Raw genomic sequence first — 21,243 nt, 5'->3', positions numbered from 1 at the left:
AGCGTACAAACATGAAGATGAAGTTAATCTAGGACTTTAGGAGGAAAGTGAACAACACAAAAAACAGGCCAGAAATATGGATGGAAAAGTCAGCAATAGGTAATAAAAATTTAGAACAAAATAGAGGTTTTAAAGAAACACAGATAGAAATGTTAGAAATGAAACCTAAGCCAAAACAATAAGCAATTGGAGTAATTTCTTATACTATCTTAGATCACAGTACAACCAAACTAGAAATCACTAGCCAACGCAAAACAACAACAACAAAAACAACAACAAACCAAGCTACATACATATGTAGAAACTGAACAATACAGTCTTGATTAGTCACTGAAGAAATCACGGAGGAAGTTAAAATTTCATAAATTCAATAAAAATGGACTCATAGCTTGGTAGAACCTTTAAGACTTATTTAAGCAGGTGTGGCAGTTCACACCTTTAATCCCAGCACTGGGGAGTTTGAGTCAAGCAGATTCTTTTGTGAGTTTGAGGCCAGCCTGGTCTACGAAACAAGTGCCAGGACAGCCATGTTTGTTACATAGTAAAACCCTGTCTTGAAAAACCCAAAAAGTGCAAAAAGCTTCAAAAGTTCTGATGTAATAAGTTAATATTATACCTCACAATCTTAGGAAAACAAGAATAACCCAAAAAAGCAGTAGATGCCAGAAAGTTAAAAAGATTAGAGTTGAAATTAATGAAGTGGAAACAAAAAGCAATATAGTTGTTTTTAGAGAAAACAAAACCAATAGACCTCTACCAAAGCTAACCAGAAGAGAGGATAACCAAGTCAGTAACATTAGGGCTACAGTGATCTGTCTCAGTGACGTCAAGAGGCTCATTAGGGAAGCCTTTGGAAGTATTCCCCAAACTAGAAAGTACAGCAGAGATGGTTAAATATAAGTGAGATTGGTTAGACATAGGTACCCCCAGATGGTATTGTTGAAAATGTAAATTGGTGAAGCCAAAAAAACTAAAAATACAACTATTATATAATCTAACCATGCCATAACCAAAGTACTCTTAGCATACCACATATCAGAAAGATACATGCACATTTATTTTGATTATTGCTACATATAATTTGAAATGGAAGCAGCTCATTTGTTTGTTGATAAATGAACAGATAAGTAAAATTTGGTACATATTCACAATATAATTTTATTCAATCATAAAGAAAGATGCAATTATGACATTTGCCATAAGTGGATAGAACTGGAAGATGTTAATCAAAATAAGGCTGACCTAGAAAGTTAAAGTTTCATAAGTAGTCTTTGTTTAAAGTTCTACATATGAGTAACTTATGAGACTGGAAAGAGAGAATGAGAGAGGAAGGACTGTTAAGGGAAGGAGAGAGGGTAATGGGTATGCATGTCATGAGAGTTGAAGGGAGAGTACCTGAGTGACAGAACAGGAAGGAGGGGATCAATTAGGATCCTTGTAGTTATGTATAAGTGTGAAGATCATTACTCGTGGACATCTGGAAATGCATCATTTTGTATGCCACATTTAAAAAAGTGATAATTTCAGTAGAAAAATATGAACATACCTAGTTATCTGTACTCATTTTTATTGTTACAAATTTGAATGAAGTTTTGTAAAATAGTCTCTAAATACTAAATTGTTGTTTTAAAAAATATTTTCAATGGCAGCCTCTTAAATTAGTTCTTATTAAACCCTATGAATTTGTCATATACTTTGGCTTATTTTGAGGTACTACTGGTAGGAAAACCTTATTAGTTATTTTCCCCTGGGCCTTACTGATGATTTAAATATTCTTGTGTAAAATCATTGTTAAATTTCATATATTTATAAAATTAAATTGAAGAGTTAGAGATGTGGCTCAGTAGTTAAGAGTATGTGCTGCTTTTGCAGTGGACCTGAATTTTGTTCCCAGCACTCATGTCACGAGGTTCATGGGCACCTGTAACTGCAGCTCCAAGTGCTTTGTAGGCACCTGCAGCCATGCCTGTGTACATGTCTGTGGGTATATGCGCTAACAACACACACACACACACACACACACACACACACACACACACTTTTTTACTCTAATAATTATTTTGAAGGAGCTGGAGAGAAAGCTCTGCAGTTGAGGCCACTGACTGCTCTTCCAGAGGACTTGGGTTCAAATTCCAGCAGCCAGATGATAGCTCACAAGTGTCTGTAACGCCAAGATCTAACACTGTCACACAGAATACATGTAGCCAAAACACCAATACACATAAAATGAAAGTAAATTTTTTTAAAAAGAATAAATTTGATTCTGACTCTGTGTTTGTTCTTATTGAAGGTAAATGAGATTGCCTTCATAAATACCCTTGAAGCTCAGAATAAACGTCATGATGTTTTATCAAAACTGAAGGAATATGAGCAGAGGCTTAATGAATTGCAGGAAGAACGTCAGAGAAGACAAGAAGAAAAGCAAGCTCGTGATGAGGCTGTGCAGGTAGGGTTCTACTCAGCATTTACTAAGCACCTTTCATACCTTAGCTTTGAGTCAGGTTGAAGATCCTGAGAGGAGCAAAACTTTGTGTATCCGTCTCTCTCTCTGGTTCTCACAGAGAAAGTGAAATATATGAAACATATATGTGCATATATATACACACACATACATATATGTACATATATACACACACACATACATGTGCACACACAGTGAAATACATGTGTGTGCGCAAGCGTATGTGTGTATTGGAGTGGCTTGTGTAACAATTGCTCTTGCCTTAAAGAACCACCAAGGATTTGGGAGTTGTTCAGTTCGTGAGACTGAATGTCTTAGTAGTTGCAGTCTGGTACTAATGTCTTAGGGAGTTCCTAGAGAGCTGTCTGTTTCCAGCCTGTGTTGGAATACCGAGGATTTAAATAGGTTCTAGCACCAGGCAAGGAATGGCTTAGGAATATGACATGAACTTGGCCAGTTAGAGTGAGGGCAAGTGAGAAAAAAGCAAAAGCTTCCCTCTTTGTGTCTTTTTGTGTAGGCAGCCATCAGAAGATGTGGCACAGACTAAGGTGAGTCTCCCCTCATACCAGCCAAGAAAAATCCCTCATAGGTGTGCCAGTGGCTTGGTTGGATCTTAGTTAATTTCAGATTAAGTCCAGTTTCAATGGAATTTTTATCTAACTATATTTTCAAGTTATTCCTTTTTAGTGTGTAGGAATATAGTTGGCATATTTTTATGGATCATGACTCTTCAACCTTGATTAAACTTGTTTTCTAATCATGTCATGAGGTATGCATAGAAGTGTGTGTGTGTGTGTGTTTATTTCTTAGGATTTAATACATATAAAATCATGTTATAATTTTGGGTAACAATGGTAAATGACACATGAAAACCATTTTGCTTAAATTCTTAGAAATTATGTACTTAGAGACAATTGAGGAATAAGTAAATATGTTTGTTATCAAAGTTATATCACCTTTGATCATTTTAATTGTGCTCATAATTCTGATAACTTTAATTTTTTAACATCAGGAACGTAAGAGAGCCTTGGAGGCAGAACGGCAGGCCCGTGTAGAGGAATTATTGACGAAGAGGAAAGAGCAAGAAGCCCGGATTGAGCAACAGAGGCAAGAGAAGGAGAAAGCCCGTGAAGACGCAGCCCGGGAGAGAGCTAGGTACCTAGTTTGCTATCTTGGTTTTAGTCTTGATGAACAGTTTACCATTGAGCAAATAGTTATAGCATATCTTAATACCAGTGATGTCTTACATATGTTTTAGAAATACCACAAGTCTAGAAATGTACCAAATTTCCAGGATATTTGACATTATATTTAAAATGGAGAACTTCTGAAACTTTGTATTGGCTGAGAACATTATTTGAAGTCTGTTTTGCATGAAAAATGTAATTTAATTCTAATAAGATTCAATAAAGAGGAATTGTCTTTTAAGACATTTGCATAAGTAAAGGGTCATTAATTAAAGAACTTTTGATTCCTAGGTTATTTATATCTCTTTGACTTATAGTTATTTTATAAGTGCATAATAAGCTTTCTATATCACATTGATTTCTGTTACTGGTTTCTAATGAAGTCTTGTCACTTGAAGCATATACTTTGTGTATTTTTATTGCCTTAGCATTTGTTGAGACCATGTTTATAGCCTTAGATATGCACTGCACTACATACTGTTGTCTGTGCTCCTAGGGCTGTTAATGGGTAGAGTATTCTGTGCTTGTCAGCTGAGTAGGCGATAGAGCCCTCCAGTCTTCTGTGTCTGCTGCGTCTGTTCAGTCTGTCTAGTTCCCAAGTGTAGAAACTGAGTGGTACCATTATATATTTTGATTCTGAAGGGCATACATTCTGTTTTCACTGTATCTTACTGAGATAAATAAGATATTCTAACTTTTATTGTGAAATGCTTTTCTCTGGCTCTAAAAATATTTCTTGTATAAAGGTCATTTTTTTTCTGTTACAACCACAGTTGTCTTTTGTCCTTTTTCTCTCATCCTGTTGCAGTTTTCTCAAACATGTCTTTTGTTTTCTGAAATCTGCTTATTTATTTCCACTTTCTGATTTATATGTTTATTACACTTCTCTTAATGTAACTTTTTAAATGTGATAGGGTTTATTTGTGCCAGTTTTAGATCTGTCATCCCTGTGTCTCAAATCTTTGTCCCGTTTACTGTTTCAATCTTTGCTAAACTAAAACTTTTTTTATACTTTACCTCTTTTTTTTAATTTTTGTTTTATTTACAATCCAGATGTTCCCCCCACCCCCTGCTCCCGGTCCCCCTCCCACAGTTCCTCATCCTATTTCTCCTCCCTCACCCCCAGTCTCTGAGAGGATGTTTCCTACCCATCAGGCCTCACCCCTGGTGAGGATTAGGAGCATCAAGGATTAGGATTAGGATTAGGAGCATCTTCTACTGAGGCCAGACCAGGCAGACCTCTGCTATACATGTGTTGGGGCCTCAGACCAGCCCGGTATGTTGCCTGGTTGATTGCTCAGTGTATGGGAGCTCCCAGGGGTACGGGTTACTTGAGACTGCTGGTCTTCCAATGGGATTGCCCTTCCCTTCAGCTTCTTTAATCCTTCCCCTAAACCATAGGGGTCCCCAACTTCAGTCCAGTGATGTGTGTAAGTTTCTGCATCTGTCTTAGTCAGCTGCTGGTTGGGCCTCTCAGAGGGCAGCCATGCTAGACTCCTGTCTGTAAGCACATCATAGCTTCAGTAATAGTGTCAGGCCCTGGTGCACCTACCCCACCACACCCCCTATGAAATGAATCCCAAGTTGAGCTGGTCACTGAACCTCTGCTTTTCCTTCAGTCTCTTCACATTTGTCCCTACAGTTCTTTTATACAGGAACAGTTCTGGATCAGAAATTTTGGTTGCGGGTTGGTAACCCTATCCTTCTACCTGAGGCCCTGACTATCTACTGGAGGTGGACTCTTTGAGTTCTCTCTCTCCACTGTTGGGCATTTCAGCTAAGGTTACCTCCAATGAGTCCTGGGAGTCTCTTATCTCCCAGGTTTCTGGTTCTTTCTAGAGCCTCCCAACTCCTGTCTCGAGCCTGTATACTTTAAAGTAAAACTTTTTGATAGATTAATTTCTAAGTCTTTTTCAAATTTGCTTTCTGTTACTGTGATAAAACACTGAAAAGCAGCAGCCTGGGGAAGAAAGGCTTTATTTGGCTGGCTTATAGGTTATAACCCATCACCAGTGAAAGCCAAGGCGAGAACTGAAGCAGGAGCTGTAGGGGAATGCTGCTTACTGGCTTGCTTCTGCCTTACAGCCACCTTTCTTAGATAGCTCTGTCCTACCTGCCCAGGGTTGACATGGCCTGTGGTGGCATGATCCCTTTTCACCTCAGTCAGCAGTGCTACTGAGAAGTCAAGAAAATGCTACTCAGAAGTGACTGTAGACCTGTCTGATAGAGGCAATCCCTTTATCACTCTTTAAGACTCCTTATTGAGTCTTAAAGATGCATTATTTTATTATTGTCTTACTGGTTGCTATCTGGATTATAGAATTCATTTTGACATAATAGAGTATGCATTAATTTATGGCTAAATTAGTTCTGGTAAATGCAGCAACTTTGTCCTTCCTTTCAAATTCTTATTGTCAGACATCTTGATATGATATGATAATTAGAACATGTGTGTTACAGTTATTTCTTACATATTTTTGTATTCCTTTGTGGTCCTTTATGCTTTCATTTATTTATTTATTTATTTATTTATTTATTTATTTATTTATTTATTTATTTCTGATATGTCCCGTTTGTTTTTATCCAGGTGTCCTTTTGTTTTTAGTTGGTGGGACTTCTAATAACATGATTTCATGTTCATGAATACTTACTCATCTGAGAATATTTTAATCTTCTTTCATTTCAAATAATAGTTTTTCTTTCAAAATATTGACTTGCCCTTTTCTTCTGTTTCCATTGAGAATTCTACCTTTAGGCTTGTTTTCGTCCCTGTGTAGTAAATTGTTTATTTTTCTTCATGTTCACAAAATATTCATTCGCTTTGTCTTTTATCGGTTTGAAAATGCTTTTTCTAGGATCTCTTTGTTTCTCTTGTTCTGTACAATAATGTGTTTTTAAAGTTAAATTTAGGAATCAATTAACCATTTTTTGCCACTATTCAAATATTTGTAGTTTCCTTTAAGTTCTTTGAGGTATGATGGTTTCATACTTTGTGTAGGTTTTATGATTTCACAGTTTTAGGGAGTAATATTCAGGATTTTAAAATTACTTATTTTATGAGTGTGGCTCTTTGGCATGGGTGTGTTTCTATGTGAACCTAGTGCTCACAGAGGCCAGGAGACAGCCTTAGATCCCATGCAGTTGAAGTTAAAGACACCTGTTAGGATCACATAGGTACTGGAAATTGAACCTGGGTCTTTTGGAAGGACAGCCAGTGCTCTTTACTGCTTAGCCATCTGTCCAGCCCAATTTTGGGATTTTTGTAGAATGTTTCTCAGAACTTGACTTTTTTCTTATGGTTAGATTGAGGTTATGATGTTTTGTGAGAAAATAGAATATTCTTAACATATCAAAAGTTTATGATGTCATCTTGATTTATCCCTGATTTATTTTTCACATGGATTTAAATGCATATGTGCACATGTGCAAATGGAGTCAGAGGTCAACACCAGAAGACTTCCCCAATTGTGTTCTTTCACCTTATTTTTTTTTTTTTTGAAGGAAAACAGTAATGTTCGGTCAGTAGATCTGGAGGTCCCTGGTATTAGACCAGCTGGCTAACAATACCGAGGGATCCGAGTGCTGGGCAGACAGAGACTTACTTTTTGTGTGTGTGCTCCTCATGCTTGCATGCCAGTCACTTTGCCACTCAAATCATTTCACAGTCCTGATGTTACCATTGATCATCTAAGTAATTCTTTTCCCTATATAATTTAAAAGACCTCTGTCATATTTCTCAGATTCTTTTAATATTACTATGACTTCATTTATTTTATATGTCTAACGTTACAATCTCTACTGGTTTGAATGAGAATGGCCTTCAGAGGCTCATATGTTTGGATGCTTGGTTCCTGATTGTGGAACTGTTTGGGAAGGATTAGGAGGTGTCGCTTGGTGGGAGAAAGTGTGCCACTGGGGTGGACTTTGAAGTTTAAAAAGTCTACATCATTTTCATTTAGCTTTCACATTCTCCTGGTGGTCTTAACATAAGCTGTCAGCTACTGCCTTGCACCATGGGTGTCTGCCCGCTGCCATGTTCCCTCTGACATGATGGTCATGAGTTCTAACCCTCTAGCATCAAGAACCCCAAATAAATGCTTTCATTTATAAGTTGGCCTTTATTATGGTGTTTTGTCATAGCAATATAAAAGAAAGACACAATTCCATATGTTTTATTATTGTTCTTTAGGACATTGGGAGGTCTTGTTAGCTCTTGTCTTTAGCTTTCTTACCATTGTTTGTAAAGTAGTTTCTTGATTTCTGACACTACTAGATAATTCTAGACCTGTTTTTCCTGATGTAGTCCTATACCTTTAAAGAACTCTGATGCTTTTGAAAAAGGTTTTGTTTTTACTATTTTCATTCTCTTAGTTTAACTCCTTTTTAATTGCTTATTGAAATGGTGTGCTTATTGAAATATAGTCATAAAATTTTCTTTATATTACCAGACCTTTAAAGCATAACTTTTATTTTTTAAAAAGATTTTATTTTTATTTTATGTGTAATCATGCTTTTTCACCATGTATGTCTATATACTCTGTGCACGAAGTGGCCATGAGGGTAAAGTTGGCTTAGAATTCCCAAGTACTGGAATTATGGATGTTTGTAAGCCACTGTGTAGGTGCTGGGAATTGAACCTGAGTCCTCTGTAAGTACTCTTAGTGGTTGAACCATCTCTCGAACCCCTAAATGTAATTTTTACAGTTCCTATAGCCCTCTGTAGCCTTTTATTCTAAACTCAATGCAGGGCTTCATCCCCAGACAATTTTAGTCCACAGCCTTATTTTTATGAACATTGTGTGATATAATGAGCATGACATTACTGTCTCTTTTTATTTTTTTTTTCCTTTTCTTTTTTTTTGGAGCTAGGGACCGAACCCAAGGCCTTGCGCTTGCTAGTCAAGCTCTCTACCACTGAGCTAAGTCCCTAACCCGATTCTGTGTCTATATTCTTGCTATAACATTCACATGGAGGTCAGAGGACAACTTGTGGAAGTTGATTCTCTCATGTGGATATTTGAAGTCAAGTTGTTGGTTTGGTAATAAACATCCTTTCTCACTGAGAGCCACTCTCCTACTACATAAATGTAGTTTTTACCAAAATAAACTTGTGTGACTTATTAAATGGTATATTTTTTAAAGAAAGCATATTTCTCTACTTCAATTTCTATTTCAATGATAGAGGCAGTTTTCACTTTGTCCTAAGTACTAGGCACTCAATCATTTCCAACATTCAAAGAGAACTAGCATGTTTAACATATTCTGACTAATTGGTAACTCTGTCAGATCAGTTTCCTTCTCGGAAACAGCTTGTGTCTTTTTTGGAGGTTGCTTCTGGGTCATGTGTTCACTTAATGTTTCAGCTCTGTGACCCAACTGGTGCAGATCCTGTGCAGCCCCTGTGCATGCTGCTTCAGTCTCTGAGTTCGCATGTGCATCTGTCATGTTGATTTAGAGGGTCTTGGTTTTTGCACCTTCCATGCCCTCGGCTTTCTGCTTTTTTCTGGAGTTTCCTGATCCACTTAAGAGGGAGGTTTTCCATGGGCACACCCATACTGCCAGGAGTATTCTAATGTGTCTCATTTTCCTGCATAACTTCTTGACTGGGGTTTCCCTGTTTGTTCCCTGCATCCGCTGTGCAGGAGAAGGGTTCTTGATAATGGCTGGAGCAGGCAATTTAAGTAGCTGTGTAGCAGAATCTCATTAGGAGTCTTTGTTTTTAGGAAAAGTAGTATTTGGTTTTTATCCGAGGTCCCTTGGCTATCTAGTCTTGGGTTCTTAGTCACCCAAGCCGTGTTGGGTGTGTGTTATATCTTGTGGAGTGGGCATTGAGTCAAATCAGGTATGGCTTGGTTACTCACACAATTGTGTTCCAGCACTGCACTGTAGATCTTGCAGGTGGGATGCCTGCATATCAGAGGGCTGTGCCTAGGTTACTTCTATTTTCTCCTTTGGTAGAGTAGAGTATTTCCTTTACCAAAGATGGCAGCATGTAGGGGTGAAGGCTCTGTGTAGGCACCAACTTAGTTCTCCATATTCGGTGAGTTGTGTAGCCATATAGGGCCTTGCAGTTTGCCTACACTTTTGGCAACAGCATGGGATGTCTATGGGTTCCCATGGGAACTCTTTAGCCAACAATTAGTTGTAACCCAGTCTCAGTACTAGAAATTTTTATTTGGTGACAAGAAATGGCTTGTCAGTTGTGGCTCTCTGTTTCCCATTATTTGGCAGTTTCATTTAGATCACCGTCATAAATGTATGTATTTTATGAAGCTTCTACTGTTTTAGGTTTCCGTACTACCCCCAACAAGTGACCCTAACTTTAGCCGTCTCTCCCTGTGCTTCTTCCCCTATTTCCTCCTCCTGCTCCAGTCCCTCGGCCCTAACCCATCTGTGACTGTCCTGCAGCCCACAGTCACTCCGTACCTACACTCTGGTCTATGATGGTAGCTTAGGGATGAATGAATTAACAGATGATAACCACATGTAAGCAAATACATTCCATATTTGTCTTTCTGGGTCTTCAATATTTCATTTGGGATGATTTTTTCTTCTTCCATCCATTTAACTTCAAATTCCATGCATGTGCCTGTCTCCCCCCGCCCCCATTTGTTTTCTTTCCTTTCTATATGGCTGAGTACTCTGTTGTATAAATGTACCACAGCTTATCCATTTATGAAGAAACGTTGACAGACATATAGGTTTTTTATAATTTCTGGGTATTATGAACAGAGAGCAGTGAACACAGTTGAGCAGGTGTCTGTGTGGAAGGATGAAGTTCCTTTTGGGTATGTGCCCAAGAGTGGTACAGCTGGATCTTAAGGTGCATTGGTCCTTAGGGACCACCACACTGATTTCCAAAGTAGCTATACAAGTTTGTACTTCCAACGGCAACGGATGAGTGTTTCCCTCTTTTCACATTCTCACAAGGGTGAGCTGTTACTTGTTTTTATTGATTTAAGCCTTTTTGGCAGTTGTAAGATGAAATCTCAAAGTGGTTTTGATTGATATTTTCCTGAGAAGACTGTTTAACATTTGCTTCTCAGCCATTGGCATTTCCTCTTTTGAGAATTCTCTGTGTAGATTTGAATACCATTTTTAATTGGGTTGTTTTCTTGATATCTAGTTTTTTTTAAAGTTCTTCATATATTTTGTATATTAGTCCTCCATCTGATGTTTGGTTGGTAAAAATCTTTCCCATTCTGTAGGCTGCTGCTTTGGTTTTGTGATTTCTTGCCATCTACTTCTTAGGAGTATAATCAATCAGTCAGTCTGTCTGTCTGTCTGTCTGTCTGTCTCTCTCTCTCTCTCTCTCTCTCTCTCTCTCCTCTAGAGCCTTCAAGTGTGCTGTTAACTTACGAGTATGACATCTCCAGTATTTTACGAAAGCACTTAGTGCTATGAACTTGTCTCACAGCAACACATTCATTGTGTCCTTTATGTTGTCTTTTCATTTTCATTTAATTACGGTAAGTCTTTAATTTCTTTCTTAGTTTCTGCTTTGACCTGTTTTTCATTCAGGAGTGAGTAGTTTAGTTTCCATGAGTTTGTAAGCTTTCTGTTGTTGATACCCAGCTTTAATCGGAGGTGTTCAAATAGGGTATTAGGGTGAAATGTTATGTAAATACCTGTTAGGTCCATTTGGTTTATCATGTCCATTAGCTCCAGCATTGCTCTGGTTTGCTTTTCTCTAGATTAACTGTCTGTTGGTGAAAGTAGGGTTAACGCCTCTCATTATCAGTGTGTGGGGGTCAGTATGTGATTTAATCTGTTTAATGGTAGTTTTATGAACTCGCATGCCTTTGTATTTGGAGCATAAATATTAAGAATTGCAGTGTCCTCTTGGTGGACTTTTCCACTGATGAGTATTTAGTATCCTTCTCATCTCTTTCGATCAGTTTTGGTTTCAAGTATATTTTGTTAGATATTAAAATGGCTGCAAGAGCTTGTTTCTTAAGTCCATTTCCTTGGAGTAACGTGTATCATGGTTTCCTCTTCTGTTCTCTTAGCTTGTCAGTTTATGTCTTTCCTATTTTTTTCTTGTGATGTTAATAAAACTTTATGAGAAGGAAACTATAAATTACGTTTTCAACATTTTGTACTTAATGATAGTTCTAGGCCAGTTTTGGTTCAGAAATTTATTTTCATAGGTAATCATCTATGTTGCTTAACCTCCTCCAAAAACAAATAAGATGAAACAAATTTTTAATCCTCAAATATTTATGAGGCAATATGTGTGAGAGATCATATATTTTCAGAATATTTTAAAAATAATTGCCTATTAGAATATATAAGCTTTACATTCAAATTCTATTTTTTGGTTTCATGAGACAAGGCATGTTACTTCAAGCAGGTAAACTTACAGATTTGACTTGTTCTGACAGAGACAGGGAAGAACGGTTGGCAGCACTCACAGCAGCGCAGCAAGAAGCTATGGAAGAGCTGCAGAAAAAAATCCAGCTCAAGGTCAGAATAGCATGTTATTTTAATTTGAAATTTTGGAGCTTACAATGGATGGAGCACATAAAATTCTATGAAATAAAAATTGAATTAATTTGTATTTATAATTTTTAAATAAATGTTTATGATTGAGTTATAACTGACTTAAAGATGCTATTTTGAAAATGCATTTTATTTGGTAAAATTTATTTTGATATCAGAGAATCATTATGGAGCAAACAATAAAGAAAGTCAATATTTTCTCTTATTTAATAAATAGCTTGAAGGCATTACTAGTAGTATTTTGTTATTTTAATTATCTAATCTATTATCTAATTATTCATTTGATGTTAATGCTCATGAATGCATAGTTTTAACTTGGAAGATTATAAAAAACCATTAATTTCTAGAAAAATGTTATCAATATTATAACGTGTAAGTGGTTTCTGCTATCTGAGTAATTTATACTGTATCACAATGATTTATATGTTGACTCCTTGTAGAGATATTTAATATTATATAATAGAGATAGTAGCTTTTTAATTTGAAAGACCTTAGTTTTCCATTTGTAGAGTCATAGGAATTTATCATTATTTAAATTCAATGCAGCAAATACTTATGAATAAGATAGTATTCCCATTTTCAGGAAGTGCCTAATTAGTGTGAGATTCAGATATGAAGTGGTTAACTTTTGCATAATAGAGGTGGGGTTGTGTGTAATGTTGGATAGAGGAGGATGCTTGGCATCAAAGACCAGGAAGAATAATGACTCCACTTAATCTAGTTGAACTTAGGGAGTACAGTTGAGGAAGGTATGTTCCACTTATACAAAATAATGTGAACCCCTAAAAAGATGTTTCTGGGTTAGCGGCTTGAGGTGGAAAAGTAGTAATAGGCCCAGGGTAGGTGTACGTCTTTGTCACTTTTCTGCTATGTGACTAAACTTGACTGTTTCTATGGGTCAGCACTTCTCGTAGTGTTTGACAGGTAACCAAATGAGTAATGGGTAACAGTTTATCAAATTCTACCTCTCTGTAACCAGTAGTGTTGAATCACTGAACACAGTGGCACAGTAGATGTAGGAAGTTCTGTGTTAAAAATCTGATCATCTTAACTTACTGTCTTCCAGATTTGTCTATGAAACTATTCTCATAAATCATATCCTGACATCCTCTAGGGCTTATCTTAGGAAGCAATATTGTCCATGTGTGATATGTGAAAAGATTAAGCTTTGTTCTCCAGTGTGGAAGGTAGTATAAAGCAAGGCACTTTTGGATTATTTTAGAAGTTTTAATGGAAAGTCTTTTTCCAAATTCTTAGTATAATCTGAATACTTTTTAAGTTTCTCACACTATGATCCTGTCTCCAGCATGATGAAAGCATTCGAAGGCACATGGAACAGATTGAGCAAAGGAAAGAAAAAGCTGCCGAGTTAAGCAGTGGGCGGCATGCAAGCACTGATTATGCCCCTAAACTGACCCCTTATGAAAGAAAGAAGCAGTGTTCTCTCTGCAATGTCCTGGTATGTGGTTGTCATTATTAACAGTCTAGTGATGTTATTTATTGCTAAAATTTATTAAAAGGCTTCTAGCCTTTTAAATCTTGTACTAAGACATCTACTAAGTGCTATTGACTTCTGTGAGGATTTTAAATGAACAGTAAGTACTAAAATAATAGCAGTTGCCATGGCAGTGCAAATGTTTGCAGTTGTTACTACAATTCTTGTTTACCTGCTTAATGGTAGACTAAGCTCGTATTCTGTTGTTTGGACCAAAAAACAAAACCCAGGGTTTCAATGATTTTCAAATCTTTAAACTTAGTCTGAGAATTGCATTCTAAGGAAAATATTTTGAACTATCTATATACATATCTATCTGTCTGCCCATCCATCCATCCATCCATCCATCCATCCATCCATCCATCCATCCATCCATCCATCCACCTACCTGTTCTAGAGTGATCTGAATTTGTATATAATGTACTGGATTAAATGTTTAGTTCTTGGCATCGGATGCAATGCTGTATTGATGGCTACAGCCTTCTTTAATTTTGTGCTTTTAGATCGCTTCTGAAGTATATCTCTTTAGCCACATTAAAGGGAAAAAACACCAGCAAGCTGTGAGAGAGAATAGCAGTATCCAGGGGCGTGAACTTTCAGATGAAGAAGTGGTAAGCTTTAATTTTGTCCTCTTATAGTTATTAATTGATTACCTAGGATGAGTTCTTTTACTATGTGTTCCTTATTTATGTGTATTTATATAGCTATTTAGAACGAGGCTTAGCATTTAATATCTGTATTAATATAACAAACAGGTATTTTATTATTTTAGTATACATATTAATAACTATACAGACAAGGTTTTTGCTATCACTGCCATAATTTTTGTTCAAAAAAGTTAGTGTTTTGTGCTGGTGAGATAGCTAGTTCATACAGTGAAGACACATGCAGCCAAGCCTGTCACCCTCCGTTTGATCGCTGAGACTCACATGGTAGAGGAGAAAATTGGCTCTCAAACTACCCTCCAACTCACCACCCATGTGCCATGGCAGATTCACAGTGAGTGTGCACACACACCACAAATGAACAAAACACATTTCAAAACATTTAAGAAGGTCTCCAGATGTAGTTCTGCAGTCAGGAGCACCAGAGCTTGTAGAGAACCAGAATTGTTTTCGAGCACCCACAGTGTGTGGCTCACAGCTGCAAACCTTAACTCCAGCTCCAGGAGATCTGATGCCTGATTTGTCCTCTGGGGCACATACATGTACATGTAGACAAAAAGGGACATGCACAGATATACTAAAAGTAAATCTGGAAAACAGAAAAGTTAAAATATTCTGTTACTAATTTGAGGCAGGAATTCATCAGTGATTACCAAGTGTTTTAGAAAACATAGATTAATGTCTATTTCATATAAGTGGTTAATATTGGATTAGTAAACCATTTACAAAGTTTTAGCAGTATATTATTTATTTACCTATAATCGTTGTGTATTGAAATTTTATAAATATATTTAAAATTTTATAAAATGTTTAAAATATAAATATGTTTATAATTTTATATTAAGCTGTTCTAGAACTATGATGATATTTATGAATTTGTCTATTCTTTTTATTATACCAAATGTCTAATGCTACTAAAGAATGCTAAAGTCATGCTTGTTAAACATCTGTTAAGATGTCCAGGAAAGATTATTGTGATTTCTTCAAGGACAGTACCAGTTTGTAGATGTTAGTGTATGGTAAACTTATGTTTAACATGTATTTTAATTTAATTATTTTGTATGTGTGTGGGATGGAAATCAGGAAACAACTTTGTGGGGGTTGTTGCTTTTGAGGCAGAGTTTCTCTCGTTATGTTTACCATTGCCCTGTATACTCAAGTTTCTGCAGATTCTCTACCTCCCATTTGCCATAGAAGCAACTCGCTGACAGCTAACTCTTTTTTTAAAAATATATTTTTTTTAAATTTTATTTTTCTTGGATATTTTATGGATTTATATTTCAGTTCTTATCTTGGTTCTTCCCTCTCCCATACTCTCTCCCTTGTTTCTTTGAGGATGATCCCACTCCCACCCACCCACTCCTACCTCAACACCCTGGCATTCCCCACATTGGGGAAATGAACCTTCAAAGGACCAAGGACTTTTCCTCCTATTGATGCTGAACATTGCCATCCTCTGCTACATATGTGGCTGGAGTCATGGATCCCACCATGTGTACTCATTGGTTGGTGGTTTAGTCCCTGGGAGCTCTGGGGTTCTGATTGGTCGATACTGTTGTTCCTCTTATGGTGTTGCAAACCTCTTCAGCTCCATCATTCTTTTTTCTAACTCCTCCATTGGGATCCTCTTGTTCAGTCCAATGGTTAGCTGCAAGCATTCTCATCTGTATCAATAGGCCTCTGGCAGATTCTCTCAGGGGACACCCATTTCCGGCTCCTGTCAGTAAGCACTTCTTGGCATCAGCAATAGTGTCTGGGTTTGGTGGCTGCATATGGGATGCATCCCCGGGTGGGGCAGTTTCTGGATGACTTTTTCTTCAGTCCCTGCTCTACTCTTTGTCCTTGTATTTCCTCCTGTGAGTATTTTGTTCTCCCTTCTAAGAAGGACTGAAGCATCCACATTTCAGTCTTCCTTCTTCTTGAGCTTCATATGGTCTGTGAATTTTTTCTTAGTTATTCCAAGCTTTGGGGCTAATATCCACATTGAGTGCATCTCATATGTGTTCTTTTGTGCTTGGGTTACCTCACTCAGGATGATATTTTTCTAGTTCTATCCATTTGTGTAAGAATTTCATGTAGTCACTGTTTTTAATAACTGAGTAGTATTCCATTGTGTAATGTACCACATTTTCTGTATCCATTCCTCTGTTGAAGGGCATCTGGGTTCTTTCCAGCTTCTGGCTATTATAAATAAGGCTGCTATGAACATAGTGGAGCATGTGTCCTTGTGATATGGTGGAGCATCTTTTTGAGGTATTCCTAGGAGTGGCATAGCTGGGTCCTCAGGTAGTGCAGTGTCCAATTGTTCTAACTTTTAGTTTTGCTCTGGGGATTTAATTTAGGTTTGTCATAGGGTTACATGGCTACATTGACTCACTACTCTCTCTAACTCTCTCTCTCTCACGCCTCTCTCTCTCTGTGTGTGTGTGTGTGTGTGTGTGTGTGTGTGGCAAGACAGGTGTGTGTGTGTGTGTTTTTTTCAATCTTTGATTATCTGAAGGTCAGAAAGTGATATATGTATAAAATTCTAAACACTTCCTAAAATGGTTTTACCATTGGCCAGTCACCATCTTTATTTTGAAAGTCTTAATTATTACATATGTTTAAGGTACTGTTTTGCATCCAATCAGTAGTAGCATTTAAGAAACCTTAGGAAATATTTAGAACAGTTGGAAAAGTCACAAGAATTTAATGTGCTCTAGACACATTCTTCTGCAAGGTGACTCAGACACTGCTTACAGTACTTCTTTGGAGAAATACCAACATGAACAAAAAGATTCTAATACTGGGGCTGTTGGTTCAAGGCCTTTTCCAATTGGGTTGTGCATAATTCTGGTATTAGGATCCCAGCTGAGATCCTACTCTCATCTCCACAGCCAGGGAACACCTTGTTTCTATATCAGTCCACTCTGACTCTACCGTCTAGTTAAGGAGGTGTCACTGTGGATGGTCTTTGTTTTTGTCTATTGGTTGGTGATTCTTATTTTAAAGCCTCAACATCAGTAAACTGAACAGATTGTCCAAATACTTTGGTAAAATCATTCTTAATTACTTTAGTCTGAATCTCCCCATTGGAGGCTAGTGTCTGGTGGGTCAGCATGGACTCCTCATACTAGACTTCCCATTTGTAACAGATGCTGTGATGACATGAGTAACGTGTGACTGTATGACCATCTCAGTTTGCACATTAGAGGAAGACTTATGATCTACTTATCTATTCCCTGCAGACTAGGACTGTCTCTGTTTGACAGGAATTGGTGTTATTAGCCATGGGTGATGTTGATACCGATCACTGAATAATATTTTCTTGGACACACTCTTAGGAAAGTCTTTCTGGCTTCTCAGTTTTGGGTTTAGTCATTATGGCCTTCAACTGCTTGAGATTTTTCATCCGTGACACAGAATTAATTTCCAGCTGGCTAGCTGCTACCTGATGCTCACAATCCTTCTGCCACTTAATCTGTCACTATGCCTTACAGCCTCGCCCCATATGTATTTGTCAGAAGGCTTTCACTGAAGTTTCTTCTTCTGGCTTTCAAGCTCCTGCTGAAGATCATGTTTATTGTCTTCATAGATCATAGTTGTTTTCTCCAAAATCTCAACCTTGCACTTCAAAGTTTTATTTTTCTTCTCCAGTAATTCTATTTCTGATTTAAGTTCTGAGACCAACTTTGTCAAATGCTTTATAATGCTTTGAAAGTAATGCATCATAAGTTCCTTGGGCATTAGTTGTCATAGGCGATGTCATTTCTCCAAAATTTCTATCACTTTTGGAAGGGTCTCTGATTGATATCCAAAAATTTGCACAGGGGCAATGATAAGAAACTATAGCATCATTTCAGTCACCAGTGGCTTATCTCTAACCACCCTTCCTAATCAGGTTTGTACTATGAACCCACACATATCATCTTGTCTACTGGTATCACTACTTCAGCAAATTTCAGGACTTGGAAGCTTTCTTCATAGTCTTCAGCCTTTGTGTTCATACACAATTAGCTGTCCCTTCCCTTCCCCATTGAACAGATGGGCAACTTTGCATCTTGATGTGGAACCACCTTGTTAGTCCCATACAGTTGGTTTTTCTTTAGGACTTCATTATCTTCATAGCATCTCCACTGACTAATGTTCATGTAATCTCTTACCCTCTGCTTCAGTCTGGTTAGTTCTTTCACATCAGCAAAGATCCACAAGAGACCACTGGCTGATAGTCATTTGTTCTTTTTCCTGTAACTTGTGTCTCTTAGCATCTTAGACTAGTTTAATGCTGAATGGGAAAGAGCTGGCCACATGTCTCCTTTTCTGACTCCTGGGAAAGCCTTCAAGCGGCTCCATCTATTTTGGTTCACTCTTCAACATATATATTGTGGTTCTTCTTGGAGCATTAGATTGTGGGAGCACAGACTCTGTTATTATTGTTGTACTGCAGCCACGTGGACTTTATGGGATCAAACCTCTTACATAGATCATATGTAATTATTATAGATTCCAATGTAAGAGACAAACATGCCATAGATACTGTCTTTGTTAACTTTTGCTTTGCATATTCTTGTATATTTATTTACCTGTCATTGTTTGAATATGCTTGATTCAGGGAGTGACACTGTTAGAAGGTATGGCCTTTTGGAGTAGGTGTGTCACTGTGGGAGTGGGTTTCAAGACCCTCACCCTAGCTGCCTGGAAGTCAGTCTTCCACTAGCCGCCCTCAGATGAAGATGTAGAACTCTCAGCTCTGCTTGTACCATGCCTGCCTGGATGTTGCTATGTTCCTGCTTTGATGATAATGGACTGAACCTCAACCTGTAAGCCAGCCCCAATTAAATGTTGTCCTTTATAAGACTTGCCTTGGGAATCAGAGAAAGGACTGAAAGAGCTTGAAGGGACTTGAGATCCCATATGAACAACAGTGCCAACCAACCAGAGCTTCCAGGGACTAAGCCACTACCCAAAGACTATACATGGACTGACCCTGGGCTCCAGCTGCATAGGTAGCAATGAATAGCCTAGTAAGGGCTCCAGTGGAAGGGGAAGCCCTTGGCCCTGCCAAGACTGAATCCCCAGTGAACGTGATTGTTGAGGGGAGGGTGGTAATGGGGGAAGGGCGGGGAGGGGAACACCCGTATTGAAGGGGAGGGGGATGTTGGCCTGGAAACTGGGAAAGGTAATAACAATTGAAATGTAAATAAGAAATACCCAATTTAATAAAGATGGAGAAAAAAATATAAAAAGACTAGGGAAAAAAAAAAAGAAAAAAAGACTTGCCTTGCTTGGTTATGGTGTCTGTTCACAGCAGTAAAACTCTAAGACATTACTGTAATCTTCAAACTCTGTATCTACTTGTCACTTGTTAGAGGGAATCTTTGAAATGGGTAGAGCTTTGTTCCAAGGCATCATTTTTGCAATGTATGTCTACACTATTCCTGTCATTAGATTTAAAATGTAATATTTTGCTTGAACCATGTGTTTGAACTTATGTCCAAACAATGAAGAAGCAGTCCTTCATTCCCTGGAGGACTTGTCATTGTATGAGCTTTTCTATTTCCAGCCATACCTCATAAAAACAAAAGACTGTTCTTGACACAGATGAGGCCATCTACCAAGAAATTAACCACAACATCAAAAGTGCCTTCTGGATGGTGTGAGTTGCCTAAATGAATACAAGGTCTGCTAGTCTCCATTTCTGTTGAGATAATAACCCTTAGCAGTGTAGAGCTGTACAATGTCATGTTACCACATCTATACAGCACTCTTCCTTAGGACAGTGTGGTCGGTACACCTTACAGTATACTCCAGCTGGATCTTTAAGGTTTGTCTGGATAGTTGTTTAATTACAAGTTCTCTAGCCATCTTAGCTTTTGCTGGCTTCATGGGCACAGACACAATGGTGTCCAGACTCTGGACTCTGACCCAAGCAGGGCTGATGGCAGGCTGAATGACTCAGACTGATTAGTCCTAGGGACCCAGATTCCTGCTGAGACAAGCTGGATATTGTCTATGTTAGTTTTTTTTAATGTCATACATTAGTCAAATACACCAATCTCAAGCACTTGAGTAATGCTTGCATATGTATACACCGGTACACTACCTAGAACAAGATAGAATTTCCTATCACCCAGGGGATTCCTTTTGCCCGTTCTCAGAAATGTTCCTAAACTAGAGACTAGTATATTGATGTCATCAGTTAGTCCTGCCCACTTCAGAACTTCATATAGATGGTACTGCATTGTATGTTCTTTGCTATATCTTTCTTAAACCATAGCTTGTGAGTCTGGCCCCTGTTCTTTCTGTGAAACTGCAGTAATTGTTTTGTTAGATTTTTATTAATACCCGTAGGCAAAGGCAGGGGCAGGAAGATCTAGAATTCTAGGCCAGCTGAGGCTGAAACTCTGTGGCAGATAACAAATAAAAACCAAGAAACAGATAAAACCAAGCAAACTATTTACGTGTACCCTTCCCCCTCCCCTTTTTTTTTTTGCAGTCCGTGTCCTCCTTTATTTCATTTTTGTCCATTAGGATATGAATCCGTATGGCATGGGCTCCAACAGCTTGGGCTCTTTTTTTCGTTAGTATCACAAAGTATCCTCCTCTGGGTGGCCCAGGTGGTGCTTCAGCTGAACCCAGGCGCCCTTCTCTTTGGCTTCCTTTTTCTTCTGATCATTCTCCTTCATCCGCTTCAGGAAGCTGTCTCAGTTCCTCAAGTGCTTGGTCTGCTCAATTCACACATTGATCCTCTTGATCAGATACAGTGATGCCCACAGCATGCTAGATGACATTGCAGACTCTTCCGGTTTTGCTGTGGTAACACTTAGGGGGCATTTCTTTTTGAACAGTGCCCATTCCCTTGATGTCTGCAATATCACCCTTCTTGTGGATTCGCATGTTTGTGGCCAAAGGAAGAGCTCCATGTTTCCTAAAAGGCCTAGAGAACATACACCG

General features: G+C 38.0%; 1 protein-coding gene across 2 annotated transcripts in view; it reads left to right on the top strand.

The window, feature by feature from the left end:
- The window catches only part of Scaper (S-phase cyclin A associated protein in the ER), a 265,244-nt gene that overhangs the window by 16,465 nt on the left and 227,536 nt on the right, over positions 1-21,243 (top strand). For both annotated transcript variants that reach the window (XM_032911332.1, XM_032911331.1), the window contains exons 6-10: positions 2,291-2,446; positions 3,474-3,616; positions 12,033-12,114; positions 13,457-13,609; positions 14,149-14,256. In XM_032911332.1, the coding sequence (XP_032767223.1) occupies positions 2,291-2,446; positions 3,474-3,616; positions 12,033-12,114; positions 13,457-13,609; positions 14,149-14,256 (642 nt within the window). The remainder of the gene's footprint in view (positions 1-2,290; positions 2,447-3,473; positions 3,617-12,032; positions 12,115-13,456; positions 13,610-14,148; positions 14,257-21,243) is intronic.

Source organism: Rattus rattus, chromosome 8 (assembly GCF_011064425.1).
Source record: "Rattus rattus isolate New Zealand chromosome 8, Rrattus_CSIRO_v1, whole genome shotgun sequence".
NCBI lineage: Eukaryota > Metazoa > Chordata > Mammalia > Rodentia > Muridae > Rattus > Rattus rattus.
Note: the sequence above shows the minus strand (reverse complement) of the source record. Positions and strands in the feature narration are given on the sequence as shown.